General features: G+C 36.8%; 1 protein-coding gene across 1 annotated transcript in view; it reads left to right on the forward strand.

Moving 5' to 3' along the window:
* The window catches only part of EGF (epidermal growth factor), a 93,729-nt gene that overhangs the window by 47,360 nt on the left and 25,629 nt on the right, over positions 1 to 20,740 (forward strand). Inside the window, exons 8-15 of the mRNA XM_090266415.1 lie at positions 2,950 to 3,072; positions 4,192 to 4,317; positions 5,396 to 5,532; positions 8,026 to 8,174; positions 12,548 to 12,652; positions 13,857 to 14,080; positions 17,414 to 17,581; positions 18,276 to 18,425. Of these exons, the coding sequence (XP_090122541.1) occupies positions 2,950 to 3,072; positions 4,192 to 4,317; positions 5,396 to 5,532; positions 8,026 to 8,174; positions 12,548 to 12,652; positions 13,857 to 14,080; positions 17,414 to 17,581; positions 18,276 to 18,425 (1,182 nt within the window). The remainder of the gene's footprint in view (positions 1 to 2,949; positions 3,073 to 4,191; positions 4,318 to 5,395; positions 5,533 to 8,025; positions 8,175 to 12,547; positions 12,653 to 13,856; positions 14,081 to 17,413; positions 17,582 to 18,275; positions 18,426 to 20,740) is intronic.

The following is a 20,740-nucleotide window of genomic DNA, read 5'->3' on the forward strand; positions in this document are numbered from 1 at the left end:
TAAAACATGAATGACTGGACTCTACCCTAGATGTGTTAAATCAAAATTTCCAAGGTTGGGGAACAAGTTTCTTCATCCATATTGTATGATATTTTATTATACAGAGTAGAACAAAAGTAGGTTTACATTTGTTCATGTGGAAAATAATACATTCTTGACTGGTGTGCCTCAGTTTTTGGACATCATCGCACGGAGAAAAAGGTCACTAGTTCAATTCCTAGTCAGGGCACATGCCTGAGTTGTAGGCCTTGACCCCAGTTGGAGTGCATTCAAGGGGCAAGTGATTGATGTTTTTCTCACATCGATATTTCTCTCCCTCTCTTTCTCCCTCTCTTTCCTTCTTTCTAAAGATAAAGAAATAAAATATTTTTTTAAATTAAGAAGAAAATAATGCAATAATTGATAAATAATGATACAAGAAAGATCTCATGTTTCGTGTACTCACAACTATAAACACACTTTTGCCCCACCCTGTATATAACTAAAAGATAAGAATATAAAAAACATAATCATAATATTTTATCTAAAAAACTAGTTGCAATCTTGATTATCATCTAATATACAGTCAATTTTCAGATATAACCACAATACCATTATCACACCTAAAAATAATAATTTCTTAATGATATCAACTATCTAGTCAGTTTTCAAATTATCTTTAAAATGTTGGCAAGTTCCATGTGTTGTGTTAGGTTGATACACTCCTCTTTTTATTCTACAGATTCTCTCACCTCCTTTTTGCCCCTTGCAAATATTTGTTTAAGTCACCTCTTTTTATTCTGCAGAGTTTCTCACATTTTGGATTTTACTGATGGCACTTCTGTGATCTTCCTTTTCTTCTACAAACTTACAGTTAGAGCTAAAAGCTTGATTAGACTTGGCTTTGGCATTTTTGGCGAGAATACTTGATAGGTGTGGTTGTATTTCCATCAGAAGACACATGTTAAACTTCCCCAATAGTCTTTTTTTTTTCCTTTTTCTTTTTTTCATTCTTTTTTTAAGAAACAAGCTCTGGGCTGTTTTACTAAAGAAAAATGTCACATGATTTGCTTTTCACTAGTCTGTTTTGGCATGCTTCTAATGACATAGAATAGAATCACCTGAATCAATGGTAACCATTGTGCATGTTCTGTGATATTTTCCACACACTGTGCCCGATTCAATATTATTGTTATTTTTCTCTTTTTAAAAATTAAACTTATTGGGGTGACATTAATAAAATTATATGTTATAGGTTTCAAGTGTGCAGTTCTCCGATCCAATATTATTGCCACTGTCATGAGGGACATACATAGTGAAGTACTCAATTTCAGATTGCCACAGCACTGGGAAGTTGTTGATAAGGATGAGCAGCTTCCCTTTGCCCTGTCTGATCATTTTCAGGGTCTCCTTGTACCTACAGTACTTACTTTCCACTTTTTTAACCTTTATCTTCTATTTTTTGTTTACTTATTTTTTATTTAATTTATTGATGTGACATTGGTTAACAGGATAGGTTTCATGTGTACATTACTATGAATGGATGAATGGTAATAAAGTTCTTGGAAATTACTTATTACCTCTGTGCCTTGCCCTTCTTCTAAAACCACGTGGTTTACCTGTTGGCAAATACACTCAAGTATATGGCGTTTTATGCTGTGGAGTCCACTGTGTACCAAGCACGACACACACAATCTTACTTGATTGTCCAACTTGTAAAACTTCTATAGTGTCTATCTTACATTAGAATGTTTGATTTCCTTGAATTTATTTTGATGTATATTATAGAGTAGGAATTTAACTTTTGCTCCAAGTCATTACTCAGTTATTTCTCTACCATTTATTGGATCATCTTTCACATGCTCAATTATTTAAAATATTGAGTTGGCCAAAATATTTGTTTAGTTTTTTCTGTAAAAAAAACACATTTTTTGTTTTCATCAATGACTTTATTGATTTGGATATTTGAGTATGTTGGCTATTGACTTCTAGTTGGTAGAGGCCAGGGGTGATGCTAAACATCTTCCAATGCATAAGACAGCCTCACGACAAAGAATTACTTGGCCAAAATGTTAATAGTAAGTACCCAGAAACTTCAGAAACCACTTTTGACACATTCAGTCAGTCACAGCATCTTCTCCATACACTGCGCAAATCCTTTTTTGCATTTCAGTTGCATTTTTACCTTTCTTGAGATAATAAAGCATAATATACCAAAAATGTTGCATATCTTCTTCCATCTACAATATTAAAATAAGTGCACAAAAATTCACCAATTTTGGACTTTTTTAAATGCACACTTATATGACAGCTATCACAATACAATCCATCAAAGTTGTTTTGAATGAAGTTAAAGACAACTAAGCACTACTAGGGCCATTGTATGGAAAAAACATAATGAGTCTTTTGGCCAACCCAATACCTTTATCACATGCTGTATTCTTATGTGTACTTGAGTCTTTTCTAAAATAAGCTTTCTGCCTGGTCCTAATATCATTTCTTTCTCTTTCCATACTCATTACCCACCACTTTAACTATTGTTCCTTTATTATACATTTTGGCATTTGTTAAGAGCCTCTCATTCTCTTCCTACACTTTACCACAGTCATACAATGTTCTTAGTTTTCCCTCCACATACAATTTGTTTTCCAGATGAACTTGAGAACCATTCACCCAAGTTCCATTTAAAATATTTTTGAACTTGATGACTAATAACTTTAAAAATATTATTTGACATAAAAACAATTTAGAGGAAGCTAGTCACTTTCCAAAATGAAAGGTTTTTAAAAGTGTTTTTTAGATTTGAAGTGTTTTCTTTCTTTTTATATCTTCATTACCACAGTAATTTATAACTATTTAATTTTCATTTAACTTACTCTTTTTAGGATATAATAGTTTAGTGTCAACTATATTTACTCAATTTCCAAAATCTGATTTAACACTAACTTGACCTTATTCTTCATTAATTAGAATTAATTTCCTGTCCAAGCAATGTATCTGAATGCAGCCATGACTGTGTTCTGACGTCAGATGGCCCCATATGTTTCTGTCCAGAAGGCTCAATGCTTGAGACAGATGGAAAAACATGTAGTGGTAAGTTTATTTACCTTTTGTTTGAAAATATTCATTTTCTAAGTGAAACTTAAAATTTGCATGTTACTGGCAAAGAAGAATAGATTTTCCAACATTACACACTGAAAGATATTTATACAATGGATTAGCATAGATTTAAATGATATATATATATATTTTTGTCTGTTTGTTTTTAGATAGCATAGTTGGAGGTTATAATAGCAAGGGCTTTGAAATTAGACAGCCCTGAGGTAACATTACCAATTACTAGTAGTATTATTTTGGACTAGTCAGTACTCTCTCTGGGACTCAGTTTCCTCTTCTGGAGAGGTTAGTGATACCAGCCTTCTGGGTTTGTAGCCAGAATTAAGCAGTTGGTAGATGCAAAGTGCTTCACCCATTCATCACACCTATAAATACCTCTCTACTTTTATCTGCATAGACTTCAGCATATTGTGGGATAGGTGTTACTCTAAATTAGCAGAAGACTTAGGCGTGGCTTTAAAAAAAAAAAAGCAAAAGAGGTCAAGAGGCCAAAAATGTGAGAGAGGAAAAAAAAAATCACTGACTAAGGATAGTTAGAGCAGTTGCCAAACTCATCAAAATGTATTTTATATTACAACCAGCTGCCAATGCACATATTCTTTTTTTTAAATTATTTATTTGTTTGTTTGTTTGTTTTATTTTTTTATTTTGAGAGAGAGGGGGAAGGAGAAAGAGAGGGACAGAAACATCACTATATGGTTGCCTCTCACTCAGGCCCCCAACTGGGGACCTGACGTGCAACCTGTAATGTGCCCTGACTGGGAATCCAACCAGCGACACTTGGCTCACAGGCTGACGCTCAATTCACTGAGCCACAGCAGCCAGGGTTTGCACATATTATCAAACTCAGTGGTAGAACAAGAAGACAAAGGCCACTGGGATGTGAAGGGTTAACCTCATGATGTTAGGTTATAAGGAAGTGGAGAGTGGTGACATTTTGCTTCTAGCTTCTGAAAAACAAACAAGTGCAGCAGTATGAATGATTGTGGAAGTGGTTTTAAAAATCAACATATATGTGGCTTATCTCAATGTTTTGATGGAAACGTTGTATTTTTGAGTGATATAGCATCATTACCTAACGATTGTTTTTTGTAGGCTGTTCATCACCTGATAATGGTGGATGTAGCCAACTCTGCCTTGCTCTCAGCCCAGTATCCTGGGAATGTGGTTGCCTTCCTGGGTATGACCTACAACTGGACAAAAAAAGCTGTGTAGCTTCAGGTTAGTGCTGTGGGTGTCTCTGCAAAAGTACATGAAAACAACATTGCATTTAGAAAGACAGAGCATTAAACTGCTTTTGGCCTCTGGGTAGAACATCTGATTTTTTTTTTAATGGAAAACAAATTACATTATAAGTATAAATTAGATATATAATAATCATGTTTTTGAGGAATATTCAGAAGTTAATTAGTATTCAGCAAAGATTTGCTATAACATCAAATGTGGTATTCCGGTATATGTTAAAGTCATGACCAAAATAGGTTTCAGCACTTTATAATTAAGAGGAATTGAATAAATATTTGTTGATTGATTTGATTTTTCAACTCTCTAGTGAATGTAATAATAATAATATTTCAACAAATTCTGCTTTTTTATGTTAAAATTTAATATGCTTCAACTACTTTTTCATCTGCTGATATTACATCTCTTGCATCCTCAATAGCCTTGGAAATCCTAGATTTATACCAAATTGATTTCATCTCTCGTGAGGTTCATCATGCTTGTAATCTGGTATAACATTAATATAATGATGAGCCTGCAGAGCTTGCCTTAGTCAGATCTCAATATGTACTCTTAACTTACCTGGGCCTTAGTTAATATAGCATAATCTGAGCTCTGAAAATTAACAAGGGTCTTGTTATTAACTCAAATAATCATGCTTTCCTTTTAGAAGTGCTCCATCCAGAGAAGGGTCTTTATTTGGACATGAATTAATACAGTCTGCTAATATTAATATGTTTCAGTGTATGTGAATCAGGGAGATTACAGCACTAAAATATGTATCATTTTGTTATGGTGTTACTTAGTGTTGGTTATTTAATGCTGGCTCTTTCTCTAAGTAATTTGCATTTTAAAAGCAGGCCTCTAGACAGGGAGGAATCCAGTGATGAAATTCTGGCAAAATGTCACCTCATGGAAGAGAAACTCTTCTTGCCTGTCTTAACCTACTGGTGGGAAAGTAAGAAAACAACTACTGCAGAAATTAAGGAAGAGGGCTCAATGAAAGGGAAGAGTCAGAAGTGCCTCTTGGCTTTCAAGGCATATTTTAAATGGAGCCATATTTGAATTTGGTTATCAGGACCACAACCTTATTTGCTGTTTGCCAATTCTCAAGATATTCGACACATGCATTTTGATGGAACAGACTATGAAACCCTGCTCAGTCAACAAATGGGAACAGTTTTCGCCCTAGATTATGACCCTGTGGAAAAGAAGGTATGGTTTTGTAACTTGAACAGATGTGGCTGTGCTTTAAGAACGGAGTAGACAATATCTTAACAGAGGACCTGGGTTATTGAATATCCTCTGCTATGCTCAAGATCATTAGGCACAGAGAAATTTAAATATAGACATTGAAACATCATTTGAGAAATTTTAAGTATTTTCTGTTATCATAGCCTTGGTTCTTGATGTGATTCAGTCATTTTACTGGAGATGAGTGAGCAGGGTCTCAAGTTTAGTTATGTTTCTGGACATGAGGATGGGAGCCTAGTACAGTGCCATACTTATAGTGAGAAGCCCATAAATTGGTTTTTGATTATTTGCTGGTAGTGAGAAGAATGGGAGGTTGGGTAGGGCTTAGGAAGTATGCGTTAGTAATTTGCACTTGATATATGTTATTGAGGGAAGGAATTCAGTGACCTCTTAACCACAAAGATCAGGAAAGGTCAGGAAACGTAAGTTTTATGGCTCATGTGGGAATGGCAGTCTAACTCATGAAATTATTTATACAATAATCAATTTTTTCATGAAAGTTTTGTATAAAACTTAGAATTTTTGTATTTTCAACCCAATCAGTTGACCATTTGATCTTCATTAGTTGTATTTGTGCTAAGTTAGAATGTACTTGAAGTAATACATTACAGCATCTTTTGGGGATTTATCACTCATATTTATAAATTTACATAGTTAATAACGTCCCTCCATAATTATTTAGTTATTACTAGATTAATTCTTAGAACTTTAAACTCTGTGCTTTTGTTTTTTTCCTGATTTGAAGCAGTTTGGTAAACGGCAAAAAAAGAGTGAAACAAACTGATTCTGTGTTTAATTGGTATGGACTGATGGCCAAATATAACTACTTTTGCAAAAAGAAGTTTAGTAATTAAACATTAGTGAACAAGTCATTTTTCCTTTCCCTGAGCTGAATCTATATGACTTCATGGAAGAATTATATTAACAGAAAAAAATAATTAATAGAAAAAAATCAGTTCAGAATTCACTTATTACCAAACTAGTCTTTTTTCTGCACAGTCAGTATTTTTACGGCTGGGTAAATAAAAAGGCCCTCAGTTAACTTTCAGTCATGTGACTGTTTTTACTTTCTCCAGTCAATGCTCTTATTTTCTTGCTTCTCAAATGGTGCTCCTTGGACCAGCAGTGTTAATATCATCTGAAGCTTGTTAGAACTGCAGACTCTCAGGCTCCACCTCTACTGCTGAATCAGAGTCTGCATCTTAACAAGATCCCTGGGGGATTTGTGTGTCCGTTCCAATTTGAGAAGCAGCACTCTAGTGGACTGTTTTTGAATATGAGAATTACCCTTTTTGTATTATAAAATAGAACCTTTTCTATTTTATCTAGAAAGGTTATATCCCATTATTTAATGCATTACCATTTTATGAATATTCTTATTGATTATAGGTTTATGTACATTTGTGTACTCACAGTTAAAACCCCACATATGCTATTATTAAATTGTAAGTTGACCCATAGCAGTTTTTAACATTCTCATGAAGTACTTCTCCCTGTTTGATAGTCTGCATACTAGACTGAAAAAATACTTTGTACCTGCAAGGCATGTTCTGTTGGACAATATCCAGTATGGATTAATTAAAATCCAATTATATAAAGTTAGAGATGAAAAAAACTTTAGCAAATATTTAGTCTAACTTCATTATTTTTTTATAATTTATTTATTTGTTTATTTGTTTGTTTATTAACTTCATTATTTTTATAGTTTAAAAACTTGAGGTTCAGCGACTTGGCCAAGGTAATCAAACAAATAAGGGGCAAAATTGGGAGAAGCCTGCGTCCCCTGGCTTGAAGTGAAGCAGAGGGCTGTGGACTGTGCAGTGGAAGACACAGCCCAGCGTGCCATTCCCCTTAAGCTGAAAATTGTTGCTCCCTTTCAGGCTGTAGAAGCTTAGGGTTTAAGTTCAATGGCTTTGTTATTGACCAATGATCAAAGATGAATAAATTCCCAGTTGCAATAGAACTATGTGCCAGACACAGCGCTAAGGAGGGTTTTGTTTGTTTGTTTGTTTGTTTTGTTTGCCTCTTTTTTTTGTTGACACTATTACAGATGGTTTCCATCCCCCCCACTTCCACTCTAGACCAATCCCCCAAACCCCACCCTGGCCTTCATCACATTGTTGTCTGTGTCTGTAGGCCATGCATATATGCATATATGTTCTTTGGCTAATCTCTTATAGTTCCCCCCTAAGGAGTTTTATACATATAACTAACGTACTTGGTATTATTATCCCCACTTTACCAATGAGGAGACTGAGATTCTGTGCCAATGACTAACTTGCTGAGTTTACAAGTGCCTGGGAAACAGCATAGTGGAAGTTCAGTTGCAGGTGTAGCGATGTCCAGAGCCAAGCTCTTAACAATTCCACTGTATGATACTCAGCCCATTTACATATATTCCATATTCATTTTTTAAAACAAATCCTTCAGAAATGCCTGTGTTCTCTTTCATAGGTATACTTTGCCCATGTGGCCCTGAAGTGGATAGAGAGAGCCAACCTAGATGGTTCCCAGCGAGAAAGGCTTATTGAGGAAGCAGTGGATGTTCCAGAAGGTCTCGCTATAGACTGGATTGACCGTAAACTCTACTGGACAGACAGAGGGTATGTTCTCTGTAGCCATGTGGGACTGGAGTGATGGGCTAGGCCATGTCACTGGCTTCTTCCTCCACTTTTTACCCAGGAAAATGCTCCTGGGGACCTGTCTGGGATTGGAGGAAATATGCCCCCAACGCTGTCCACACTCCCCCCACTCCGCCCAACCACCAAGCAGATGTTTCTCTCTTCATCAAGATTAGATCTGTATCTGCAGGAGCATTTTGAGGACCAATTAAGTAGCACATGTTTTTGCACTTCAGGCTAGAAATGCAAAACCTATGAAAATACAGTCACCGAAGCATTCTTTGGTCTTCTGCTATGGATGGGGTGCTCTACCAGGAAACATGGGAGATATAAAGGAGCTTGAGGAGCATTTCATCTTTTCAGTCAGCTCACAGTTTAGCCAGGGGATAAGGAACTTATACAGGAAACACTTCTACAAATGCTTGGTCTAAATTTTAGTACAAGAAATGTCATAAGGCCATGACTAAATAATTGCCAAGTGAGGGGTGTGCCTTCCCAGTGGGAGTGGTAGAAGGGGCTTCAGAGATCAACTGGCCCAGTGCCCTCATTTTACAGATGGGGCTCAGAAAGGTGAAGTGATTTATTCAAGGTTACACAACATACAAGTGACAAATCTTGGCCTAGAATCCATGATGGCTCTCTAAGTGACATGAAGGAGGGAGACAGAGCTTCAGCTAGAGTTGCAAGGAAAGTCCTCATGAGATCAGAGAAATGGTCTGCGTTCACTTCGGTAGAAAATAACGGAGTCAGAGAGAAGCTTTAGGCTGCAGGAAGGGCTGCTGCGCTTGGCGAGGTCGGGGGGAGTGTGAGGCCCTTATGCGTGCTGTGAGAGCCCGCTCCCATCCCCTGCTTCAGAGAGGGAGAGGAAGCTAACCACAGAGCACCTCACAGCGTAGTGTCAGAGATGGTCTGTGCTGGCATGATATTTGCCCAGAGTCACTTAAAGCCATAAAGTGAAATGGTGGCTGACCTGAACATCTGGTACCTATGCAATCATGGTAAGTTAAAAGAAAGGAGAATCAATTGGGGTTTCGCATCTGTGAAATCAGCAATGCCAATGTTGAGGGAGAAGTCCCAGGAAACACGTTTATATGCTTGGGGGTAGGCTTTCTATGTTCCAGAAATTCTCTTTTGGTCTGGATACCCCCTGAGAAACAAGTGCATTTTTTAAAAAGAGCCAGATGTATGTTATGATGTACTTCTATCAATAATATGGCACATCTATGCCAGAGTGAGTATATTTTCATTCATTCATTTAACTATACCTTCACTCTTTTATACTTTGGGTGTTTATTTATTAACTGAAATGTTCCAGATACTGCACTAAGAACTTTATATTCATGCCACCATTCAGTTCCCAAAAGTTAAGTTTTCTTATCTCCAAATTAAATATTAAAAAAATTGAGAATCAAAGAGATAAAATAACTTGACTGAAGTCAAACAGCCTGCAAGTGTTGGATCTGGAATTTGAACTTAAGGGCAACAACGTCCAAAGCTTATGCTTTTAATAATCATAGCTAGGTACTGCCTCCCCCAATCGCAGTTGATTAAAATGCACTCAACCCAGATCCTATGACAAATGAAAGTCAGCTTTCATTGTAAGAATGGTAAAAATCATAATAATGGCTTCCTCTGTGTTGAACCTACTTGAAAGGACATTTAAAATGTCAGCTGTGCATAATAACAGAGCTGTGCACAGCTGTTCTCAGAAGTGTAAACATTGATCAGGACAGCAGATGTCAGCCACTGTCGACCCCTCTAAGGATACTGAGTCTCCTCATATTTCCCATGTTTTCCTGGCACCTGTAATTTTAACAGTGTTTGATTAATAGCACCGTGGGACCTACTGCCAAGGTGATGCCTTCAGGACACAGACAGGCACCGTATCCTGGAGAAGCAGACCTCAGAGCCCCTAGTTCACTGACTTTAGTAATAACATGCCCTTCTTAAGTCCTCTTTCCTCCAAAGGCAGCTGCTAAAAGAAAACCTTTAATTTGTCTGGAAATGAAAGGTTTATAGTTTGAAAACCTTGATATTAGCTAGAAATTGGATTTAAATAATTGGGATTCCAAGCTTGTGATATTAGATTACATGGTACCTCTTAACCAATAAAAGAACCAGAGTGGATGCTTCTAGTTTATATTGGCTTTGGAAAAGACGGATTCAAATTAACACCTAACAATAGGAAGGAGGCTAATAGATAATTTCAGTGACAATGCTATTATTTGATATTAAGTAACGCTGATTTCCAAAGTCAATTGCCCAGTAAAAAAGAACCAAGAGGGTGAAAATATATATCTATTTGCTCATTGTTTTGAGATAAAAACTACCCTGAGGTAAAATCACTTTTCTAGGTTTCTGGATGGCCAACCATTGCCCCAGAAGGAGTGTGGGTCCTAGAGGATCCCAGTGACACTAGGACCAGTTAGGCAGCGGATGTAAAGAGAAAGAGGCTCCTCTAGATAAGGGTTATGCTTGAACTCAGGTGCGCCCAGTGTCCACACTGCTCTTCGCTTCCTCATGACCCACACTGGAGTTTGAGCTTTGCTGTCTATCTGAATCAAATGGAAATGCAGTACTGAGCTAACAGCTCCAGAGTCAGGGGTTTATGTTGGTTTCAACTCTCATCACCTCACTCCTGCTCAAAACAGTGAGAGTTTAGAGACCATGTAACAACGAGCACAGAACTGACAGTCACAAGGAAGTGGAACAGGCATAGCGACAGTTGTGGCTGAGTAACTTTGACACATTGAGTTCAAAAATACCTTCTACTCAGCAGTACCCTTCTGAGGACCATGTCATCTGGGAATAAAATTATCTTTTAAAAGTGGCACTGGACTATAAATGGTTTAAAACTTATCCACTGCCCTGAGTTAGAAGTTTGTAAGGCATATTTGACCCAACACAGGTCCTGCACCAGTTTTACCTTTACCTCCCTCACCACGTAGCCTGTGAGGAGGAATTTATTAAACCCCTTTTCCACCCAGTGGCTAGAAAGTGTGCTCTAATAAGCCACCTGCAGAAGATCTCCTTAGCACTTTGTAGAAACAGAAGGAGAGAATGGTCCTGCCTTGTGTTTCCGAACAGGCCAGCCTCATGCAGACATTACTTACAAGAACAAGGGGCTACACCCTTCCCCGATGTTGGCTGAATGAAGACAAGATAGTTATATTTTCTCATTTGCAGTAGGGAAGCATGGCCAGCAGGCAGCACACAAGAACTAGGTGGTAGGCCCTTACCAGATGTTTGCTGAATGTGTTTAAAAAATAGTTACGCTCTCTAGTTTCTATAGGGAAACGGGAACAGGCAGCGGCTGGTGGGAAGGGGGTGCGCCTCTTCTTCCTCTGCCTGTGGTCCTGTCTGCCCCAGAAGCTGCTCAGAAGTCCAGTGACAGGGCAGGGCTTCACAGGACAGGCTTCAGCATTGGATTCCACCCCGTTTTCTCCATCCCACTGCCACTGCCCTAGCTCACTCACCATCGTGTCTTGCCCACCTTGTCTCACCACACTAACGCTGCAGCAAGCTTTCTAAGTCAAGATTATGACTGTTCGACACTGTTTTGCGTCTCCCGTACTTGGCACTTGCTGAAGCCTCTGCCTAGCACGCACCCACCTTCCCTCTCCCACCCCTCCCTGGCTCTCCTGCTCAGCCAGAGCTCCGTAAGGACAGAGGCAGGCTATTGTGTCTCCAGTGCCTCAGCCGCCCCCGGCATATACAGCCGTGGTTGCTCAGGAACTATTTGTTTGATCGTAAAGCGTTGTTTGACACATACATCAAAACGTTAGGAAACAAGAATTTTCTTCTCTTCTAGATTCCAGATGGTTTTTTTAAATGTAAAGTTTAGCAAATAATAGTTTAACACTCTCATTTTTCTAAGTATTCTGTGGAAGTAAGTCTTCTTTACTGCCCTTGTGCTGGCTGTCTCTGTGGCCCTTGGAGGTGTGCGTTCCCTCTCTCCCTCCTGGGCTCTGTGACCGCGAGGCCAGCACCTTCTCCCATTGGCTGCCATTGGCTCCAGAGGAGATGGGAGCTCGTGAAGAGAAAGGGATGGTGGCATTTACACTACTGGCTTTGTCCCTGCCAGGTTACTGACACAATTCCCTCTCACCTTACCCTTTCACTGTGTGTTTTAATTGGCATGCTAATGAAAAGACTATGTTTTAAAAAATTAGAGCTTGTGGGCATTCAGTCCTGACGTGTGCTCGAGTGAGCATGTATGTGTGTGTGTGCACACAACACAGAAGGGGTAGTGAGAATGCCTGTCTTTGCATTCAGTAAGAAACAGGGAAAAGGAATATTTCTGTTCAAAAAGTAAAGTTAATGTAATAAACTTCTTTATGTGACATACATTTTAGGAAATCTGTCATTGAAGGCAGTGATTTAAATGGAAAACATCGTGAAATAATCATTAAGGAAGACATCTCTCAGCCGCGAGGAATTGCTGTTCATCCAATGGCCAAGTAGGTACTTGTGAAATTCAGGTGCCTTTTTGCAGCAGTCACATCTGAAATGTTAATGTCCAAAATATGTACTAAGACCTCAGGTGGTCAGTGGTATCAGAAACCAGGAAAATCCACTAGCCTTGTCCACATTTTCAGAAAGTATGTGGCTATCACAATATCCTCATTTTAAAATGTCTTTTCATTTTCTATATGCAAATTTTATTTTTTAGATACCCTTTAATTTTAATTAAATTTAATTTCTTTCTGAAAATAAATGGGCTGTAGTTCATTAATCAATTAGACATAAGCCCAATAAACTGCTTTCCTTAAAATGCTGCATTATTGCTTTCCTAAGCAGAAGATGACATTTAGATTGTTTGACTTTATTAATTCTATTTGGAAAAATCATGATTTCAAATGATGGGTTGTTCCTAGATTTAGACAAGAGGAAATAAAAATTATGAAAGATTAGAAGATTCTATGTTGTTAAATATAAATTAGTAATGAATGTTGTTTTAGGTTCAGAGAATTAAGGAGAATTACCAATTTCTTCCTAGGTTAAAAAAAAAAGGATAAAAACTAACTATTTTAATTGTGATGGTCTATGGAAAATAATATATTGGTAATAATTGATAATTGATTTGGAACCAGGCACATGATTAAAAGATTGAGGATATAACCATCTCTAAGCAGGCCAGAGAAAAGATATTGACCTCAAAAAATGTTTCTCAGCACAGTTAAAGAATTTGATAGGCAGAACTTAAAATTAACCAAGTTAACTGAGTACACCGTATAAATCTGGATATTAGATAAATATGCTCTCCCCTTTATGTTGTAATTTTACATATATGGTGAATTTTACATATGCATAGCAGAGAGACAAGCTAGAAAGATTTCATTGCCTTTTGCAGCATGAAACACTAATGTAAGAATATGCACTTGAATATACTTTCAATTAGTAATATTCTGTAATTTTTAAATTAATAATTCATTTTTTATCTATGACACAAGTCTTAATTCAGCATTTCCTGTCCAAGATGCTCTACCTAGAAAAGATAAGTTTCTGCTTTTGAAAAATTATTTGTTCAATATACAGTGCTATACTTCTTTCTTCTGTATTTCTTAGTTTATCCTAAAGTGACTCACATTGACGTTCCCAATGATGAGAGAATAGGCGAATTTTTGTGCAAAGTTTATTTGTTGTATGCTTTCTTGATTAAAGGAGATTATTCTGGACTGATATGGGGATTAATCCACGAATTGAAAGTTCTTCCCTTCAAGGCATTGGTCGACTGGTTATCGCTAGCTCTGATCTGGTCTGGCCCAGTGGAATAACAATTGATTTCTTAACTGACAAGTTGTATTGGTGCGATGCCAAGCAGTCTGTGATTGAAATGGCCAATCTGGATGGTTCAAAACGCCAAAGACTTGCCCAGAACGATGTAGGTGAGGCTTTTGGATGGGTGATTTCTTTATCTTGACTGAGAGTTGATGAGTGTTAAATACAAAATGTGCTTATACACACATGCACATGTGCACACACACACACACTCTTAACCACATGGTGAGAAAGGAATAGATTGATAGACTTCTCCAGGGATTTACGAGCTCCAAGTATTACCTGAACGTTGGATTATTGGATGAAAACAATGATGTATAATCACTCCTCTTTGCCAAGAGTTCCAAAAATCAGAACAAAAATATTAAAATTTTTACAGCTTCTTTAAGAATAAGATCTTGGTTCAGCTGTTATCATTAGAAAATGCCGTTATCACAACAGTGATAATATCACCTTCAGAGATTAATGAATATTTATTGATAATGTGCAGAGATTAATACAGTTTTCCTCTTTCTATATTTTCAGATTTTACATGAGTTATCATGTATATACTTTCTTAAATATCTTTAAACACTGCATTTATGGTAACTATTAAAAAAGAAGTACAAATGACTCTGAGATTCATGGAGAGATTCATTTTGACTCAGGGAATCTGCAAAGACAATGTTTGAACTGGGCTATGTGGTAATAGATGGTGATAAAGCTTTTTCATTTGAAATAAGGCTGCAAAATTAGTATTTATATGTTAGTATTGCCAAGATATGTTGATGAACTTAATTCTGGATGTACTAGAGAGCCATTGCATATTCTTGAGCAGGAAATGTATATAAGATTGGTATTTCAGGATTGCCATTTAGGTTATCAACAGTATGAGGGTAGGACTGGAAATTTGGAGAGAAGGAAATTAGGAAACTACAAGGTGGTCCAGACAACAGCTAATGAAGGCCTGAACTAGAATATTACCATTTAACAGTAAAATGGAGGACTAGAGTTTTTTAAAAAAATCACTGTGAATACAAAAAATTGAGAGCATTTACTAACAGATTGGATATAGAAATAAGGGCCAAGCAGATGCTAAAAATGCTTCTGAGATTTACAAACTGGTTGGTTGGGAAGATGAAACACATGGTTTATTTTCTGAGGAAGAAACTAACAAATTAATAATCTGTATATTTATTTTTCCCATTCTCTGATTTTAGAGGCAATGAATTTCTAGATTTGCATTATATATTAAGTAGATCAAGATAAATATGACTGAAAATTTTACATACTTCTAAGTTTCTTAAAAAATTAAAGAGATGCTTCACAATACACCAATACAATTCTAGATTTTATTCATTTATGAACTTAACAGACATATATTGAATTATTGTATGAAGCAGATATACAGTGGAGAGTTATACAAATATTGTTCCTGTGAAGTCATGGGTCTATTTAAAAAAACATGTTTCCCAGATTAATGTGAAATTATAACTTTGATATATGAGGGTACTGAGGGATTTGAAAATTTCTAACCAGAATGTAAAGACATAATATTCTAAACCAAAACTCAAAGCAGATATATATTTTTAAATAATTCATATTGTTAATCAAATCTGTAACTAATGCAACTTCTTATTAAAGGCCATTATCAAATAATTGAGAATTTAAAATGTCTAAATAACTATTCCCATCACTACAGTGCCATCTACAGGTATGTAAGTGGTGACTTCTCAACTGCCAGTTCAGAATTCTTAATTTTTAATATAAAAATTGAAGGGATTTATTCTTCATATAAATGCAATTGTGGCTCTCCCCTAACCAAAAAACAAGAACTATTATGTCTAGTATGGGGGTATTTGTTGAAAAACTGTAGCTAATTCTGACATATGTTATAACATGGATGAACCCAGAGGACATTATGCTAAATGAAATAAACCAGTCATGAAAGATAAATATTTTGTGATTTCACTTACTGGGGTATCTAGAATAGTCAAATTCATAGAACAGAAGGTTGACTTCATCGGGGACAAGGGGGAGGGAGAAATGAGAAGTTGTTTAATAGGTATAGAGTTTTAGTTTTACAAAATAAAAAGTTTCTGGTATTTGGTTGCCTAACAATGTGAATGTACTTAATTTAACACTACTGAACTAAACACGCTAAGTTGGTAAATATTGTGTCTTGTGTTTTTTTACCCAAATAAGAAACCTAACATATATATATATATATATATATATATATATATATATATGAAGACTTATTGTCACCAGGAGAAAGTATATTTGCATTTGCTGCCAGAAGAGGGAGATATTCATTTTAATCCACCAAATTCCTCACTTATTTGCAAAGACTAGCCTGGGGAATGTGACTGGATGTGATTAAAGCTTCCAAACTTGGGCCTCCTTAACTTTAGTCTCTAATTACTTGACACGGTCTATTACAACATTTCCCTGCTTACTAAATCTTATCAGAGCAATTTCAATGGCAGGAAGAGGTGGGTTTAGTTGAGGTGGGGTCAAAAGGGCCCACCTAGGGGTCAATAGCTATGAAAATGGCAGCAGCAGATAATAAATGACTTTCAAAAAAGTTGACTAAAAATGGAAGGAGACAAAAGAAGCCGGGGGCAGGGTCAAGGGGATGGCAAAAATAAGATGGGAGAAACCTGAAGCTATTTATCCATTAGTTACAGGAAAGAATCTAGTAGAATGAAAAGAATGAAGATGTAGACAAAGAGGGTAATTGACTGAACAATGGCCTACAGAAGGCAGGATAGAGGACACCAAGAGCACAGGTCAATGGATTAATATTAGATAAGAGGCCAGATAGGAAAGGAGGTGGCCATCCAATGCAGGGAAATGTGTTGATGCAGTTGGGCATTTGGGAAGACTGTTATTCAGTTACCTTAAATTTTTAAATATCCTTCAGCAACCTGTGAGTGAGTGTACTACTTATTCTTGCCATTCAAAAGATGGGGAACTGAAGGCAAAGAGGGGTAAGATTATTTGTTCCAAGTTCAGTCTATAAGTAGTGACAGAATCACTGAACACAAACGTTCCTCTCTGGCCTCCTTCATCTTGATTGTATTATAGGGTGAGACAAAAGTAGGTGTACAGTTGTTCATAGGGAAAATAATCTTATAATTAATAAATAATACAAGAATAAACTCTGTAATTTGCGTACTCACAACTGTAAATCTACTTTTGCCCAACCCTATATGTCAATGAGCCCACATTCGCCAGTTCTCCAAATGTTGGTGACAATGGGCTTTGCTAGGACTTCGTATCATTAGGCTTACATTCTAAGATGAGATTGCCCCATCAGGTGGTGTGACTTGTACCTTGCTTAGCAATTATAAAGAATTGATTTAGTGTAGGGATGGTATGTATGTTTGAAGCCTTGTCCTTTTAAACATATTCATGACAAAGACAACATGTATGTAATGGATTGGAACTGCTTCCAGGTCACCCATTTGCTGTGGCTGTGTTTGAGGATCACGTGTGGTTCTCTGACTGGACTGTGCCATCGGTAATAAGGGTGAACAAGAGGACTGGCAAAAATAGGGTACGTCTCCGAGGCAGCATGCTGAAGCCCTCATCACTGGTTGTAGTTCATCCATTGGCAAAACCAGGTACACTGGACATGTTTCACAGTCTTTCTTTGACTGGAATCTGCAACTATTTTAACTGTTTGATAACAAGGGAGGAAGGGGTATTGCAGTTCTCAGTAATCTAGGTAGATGTTCAGATTTCCTGAGATTTCAATTTTGTTTAAACTAAAACTGTCTGGTATTGAATTTGGGCTTTAGTCTTCCAATCTCATTTTTCCCCCTCCTGGACAGCTTTCACTTATGTGGTCCTTTTAAAAGACTCTTGGGTTAAAGGCACTAAGGGTGGGGGCAGGGGAGAGACAATTTAGAAACCTGCAGTGGAAGCTTCTATCTACACCGGGGCCTTTCTCCACCACCTGAGAGTGCCAGGGAGTGAGCAAATAGAAAAGGCATCTAGTGACCTACAGTAACTCTTCTTTCCTTGTTGCCCTTTGTCAGTTGGACTAGATCATAAGATAGGAAATAGGAACCTCATCTGCCTAAAGAACTTCTTGGATAAATGTACTGGGTTATACTCAAATAACTCATAAGGTAATAATATTCTGAGCTAATCTTAGTGGCTCCTTATAGGAACTCTTCTGAAATAGCTCTTGCTATAGGCTCTACTTAGATACACTGAGTTCCTTTCCCCAAAGGCTGTACACTGTGATTTGTGTCAAGGGCACCATTTTGATCTCCAAGCCCATCTGTGAATGCACCTCTTTCCCCCAACCAGGAGCAGATCCCTGCTTATATCAAAATGGAGGCTGTGAACATATTTGCAAAGAGAAGTTTGGAACTGCTCAGTGTTCATGTCGTGAAGGTTTTGTGAAAGCCTCAGATGGGAAAATGTGTCTGGATGGAAATGGTCATCAGATATCGACAGGTAACATCATTAATATAATAACTTATATGGCTAAATTATCTTACCTTGGCTCAGGAATATAGTTCTATTCTATATTGAACCTTGTGCATTTGCTGATTTTTAATATTTTGTATAATTAAAAGCTCCTCCGATTTTAGGGATGCCAAGAATTTTTTGGTTTTTTTTGTTTTTTTCCTTCTTCTATTGAGGATGGGTTTCTTTTTAAAATTTTACCACAATTTTTTAATTATATTTTTTCTATTACCACTTATCCCCTTATACACCCTTCCCCCTATAATCACCGCACTGTTGTCCATGTCCATGAGTTTTTTTTCCTTTTTGCTAAATCCCTCTACCCCTTAACTCACCCACCCCCATAGCTGTCATCCTGCTATCTATAAGTTTGTCTCAATTTTGCTTGTTAGTTCAGTTTGTTCATTAGATTCCACATATGAGAGAAATCACATGGTATTTGTCTTTCTCTTACTGGCTTATTTCACCTAGCATAATGCTCTCCAGGTCCATCCATGCTGTCACAAAGGGTAAAATTTTCTTCCTTTTTCATGGCTGAGTAGTATCCTGTTGTATAAATGTGCCCTGGTTGTTTTATCCACTTATCTACTGATCAACACTCGGGCTGCTTCCACATCTTGGCGATTGTAAATAATGCTGCAATGAACATAGGGGCGCTTATGTTCTTTCAAATTAGTGTTTTGAGTTTCTTCAGATATATTTGTAGAAGTAGGATCGGTCAGAAGACAGATCCATTTTTAAATTTTTTGAGGTATCTCCATGCTGCTTTCCACAGTGGCTGCACCAATCTGCATTCCCACCAAAAATACAAAAGACTTCCCCTTTCTCCACATCTTTGCCAGCACTTATTGTTTATTGATTTATTGATGGTAGCCATTCTGACTGGTATGAGATGATGTCTCATCATGGTTTTAATTTGCATTTTCTGATGATTAGTGATGTTGAGCATCTTTTCATACATCTATTGGCCATCTGTCCTCTTTGGAGTAGTGTTTATTCAGGTCCTTTGGAGTACAGGCTTCTTATTAAAGACTAAATTCATTTGATCTCCTCTTGTAAAGTTAGTGAACAAAAGAGACTATTCAAAGCCCAGTCTTCCAGACCTCTATTTATGGTGGAATAGCCCAACCTTAGAAATAAATACCAATATTTTACCACATCAGGTAATGTTCAGAGACATTTAGTTTAGAAATTTTATGGCCTCGATATTAGAGGTGGTCATATACAATCCCCCTGCCACATGACTGGTCTTAGTAAAGAAGGCAAATCCTTTCTAATAAATAACTTTAAGATATCCAACAAGTGTGGGGAATCCAACCTGAGAAGGCTGTGATCACCTGTTTAAAAACTATCACTTTGAGGAAGAGGAAGGAAGAAGAGTGGGTCAAATGTGATGTAAGTCAGTAGTCCTGACTTGTGCCTCTTAAACGTGCATCTAAACAATGATGGCATATTTGGATTCATCTTGATATCTTTGTACCAAAGAGAATTTAAATGTTATTAAAACTGTTTTTTAAAAAATTATATGCACATGATAGGCATGGTATAAGTTAGGTGACAGATGGATCAATCTATCCATGGACCAGAATTGGATATTTTGGATTTTCAGAACTTTTTATTAATTGTCACCTTAGGACAACAGTTCTCAATATTTTGGTTTCAGGTGCCTTGTACATTCTTAAAAATGATTGAGAATCCCAAAGAGTTTTTGTTTTTGTAAGCTGCTTCTATCAATATTTATATTAGAAATTAAAACTAAAATTTTCAAAAAATATATCTATTAAAATTATACTAATACTCCATTATATATGAACATAACATACTTTTATAGAAATAAATGAAGTAATTTTATTTTCCAAAAAAATAAAAAATGTAGTAAGAAGAGTGGCATTGATCTACCTTTGTATCTTTAATGTCTGGCTTAATAGAGGGCAGCTGGATTCTTGAGCCTGCTTGTAAGTTAAATCTGTTGCTGTGTTGTTTTGTCCTCACGGAGACATGGAGTTGGAAAGGGAAGAAGGAATCTTTAATATCTTTTTCAGATGTCTTTTTTGTTGTTGTTGTATTTTTTATTTGATACTATATCAGAACTATACATTTGGTAGTTTCTTAGAGTTTAGTTGCAATGTAGAATCTGAAGCCATATCTATGAACTTTTTTTGTCTTCTGACACATTAAAATCTAGTGGTCTATTTTGTACTTTGAGTGACTCTTTTACCTTGCATGATTTGGTAGCATCATGTTTTGGTAATTGGAAAATTTGGTTGAGTTATGCAGATCTTCCAATTGTCACATTAATATAC

Source organism: Furipterus horrens, unplaced genomic scaffold, assembly GCF_987537825.1.
Source record: "Furipterus horrens unplaced genomic scaffold, mFurHor1.1.pri manual_scaffold_2, whole genome shotgun sequence".
NCBI lineage: Eukaryota > Metazoa > Chordata > Mammalia > Chiroptera > Furipteridae > Furipterus > Furipterus horrens.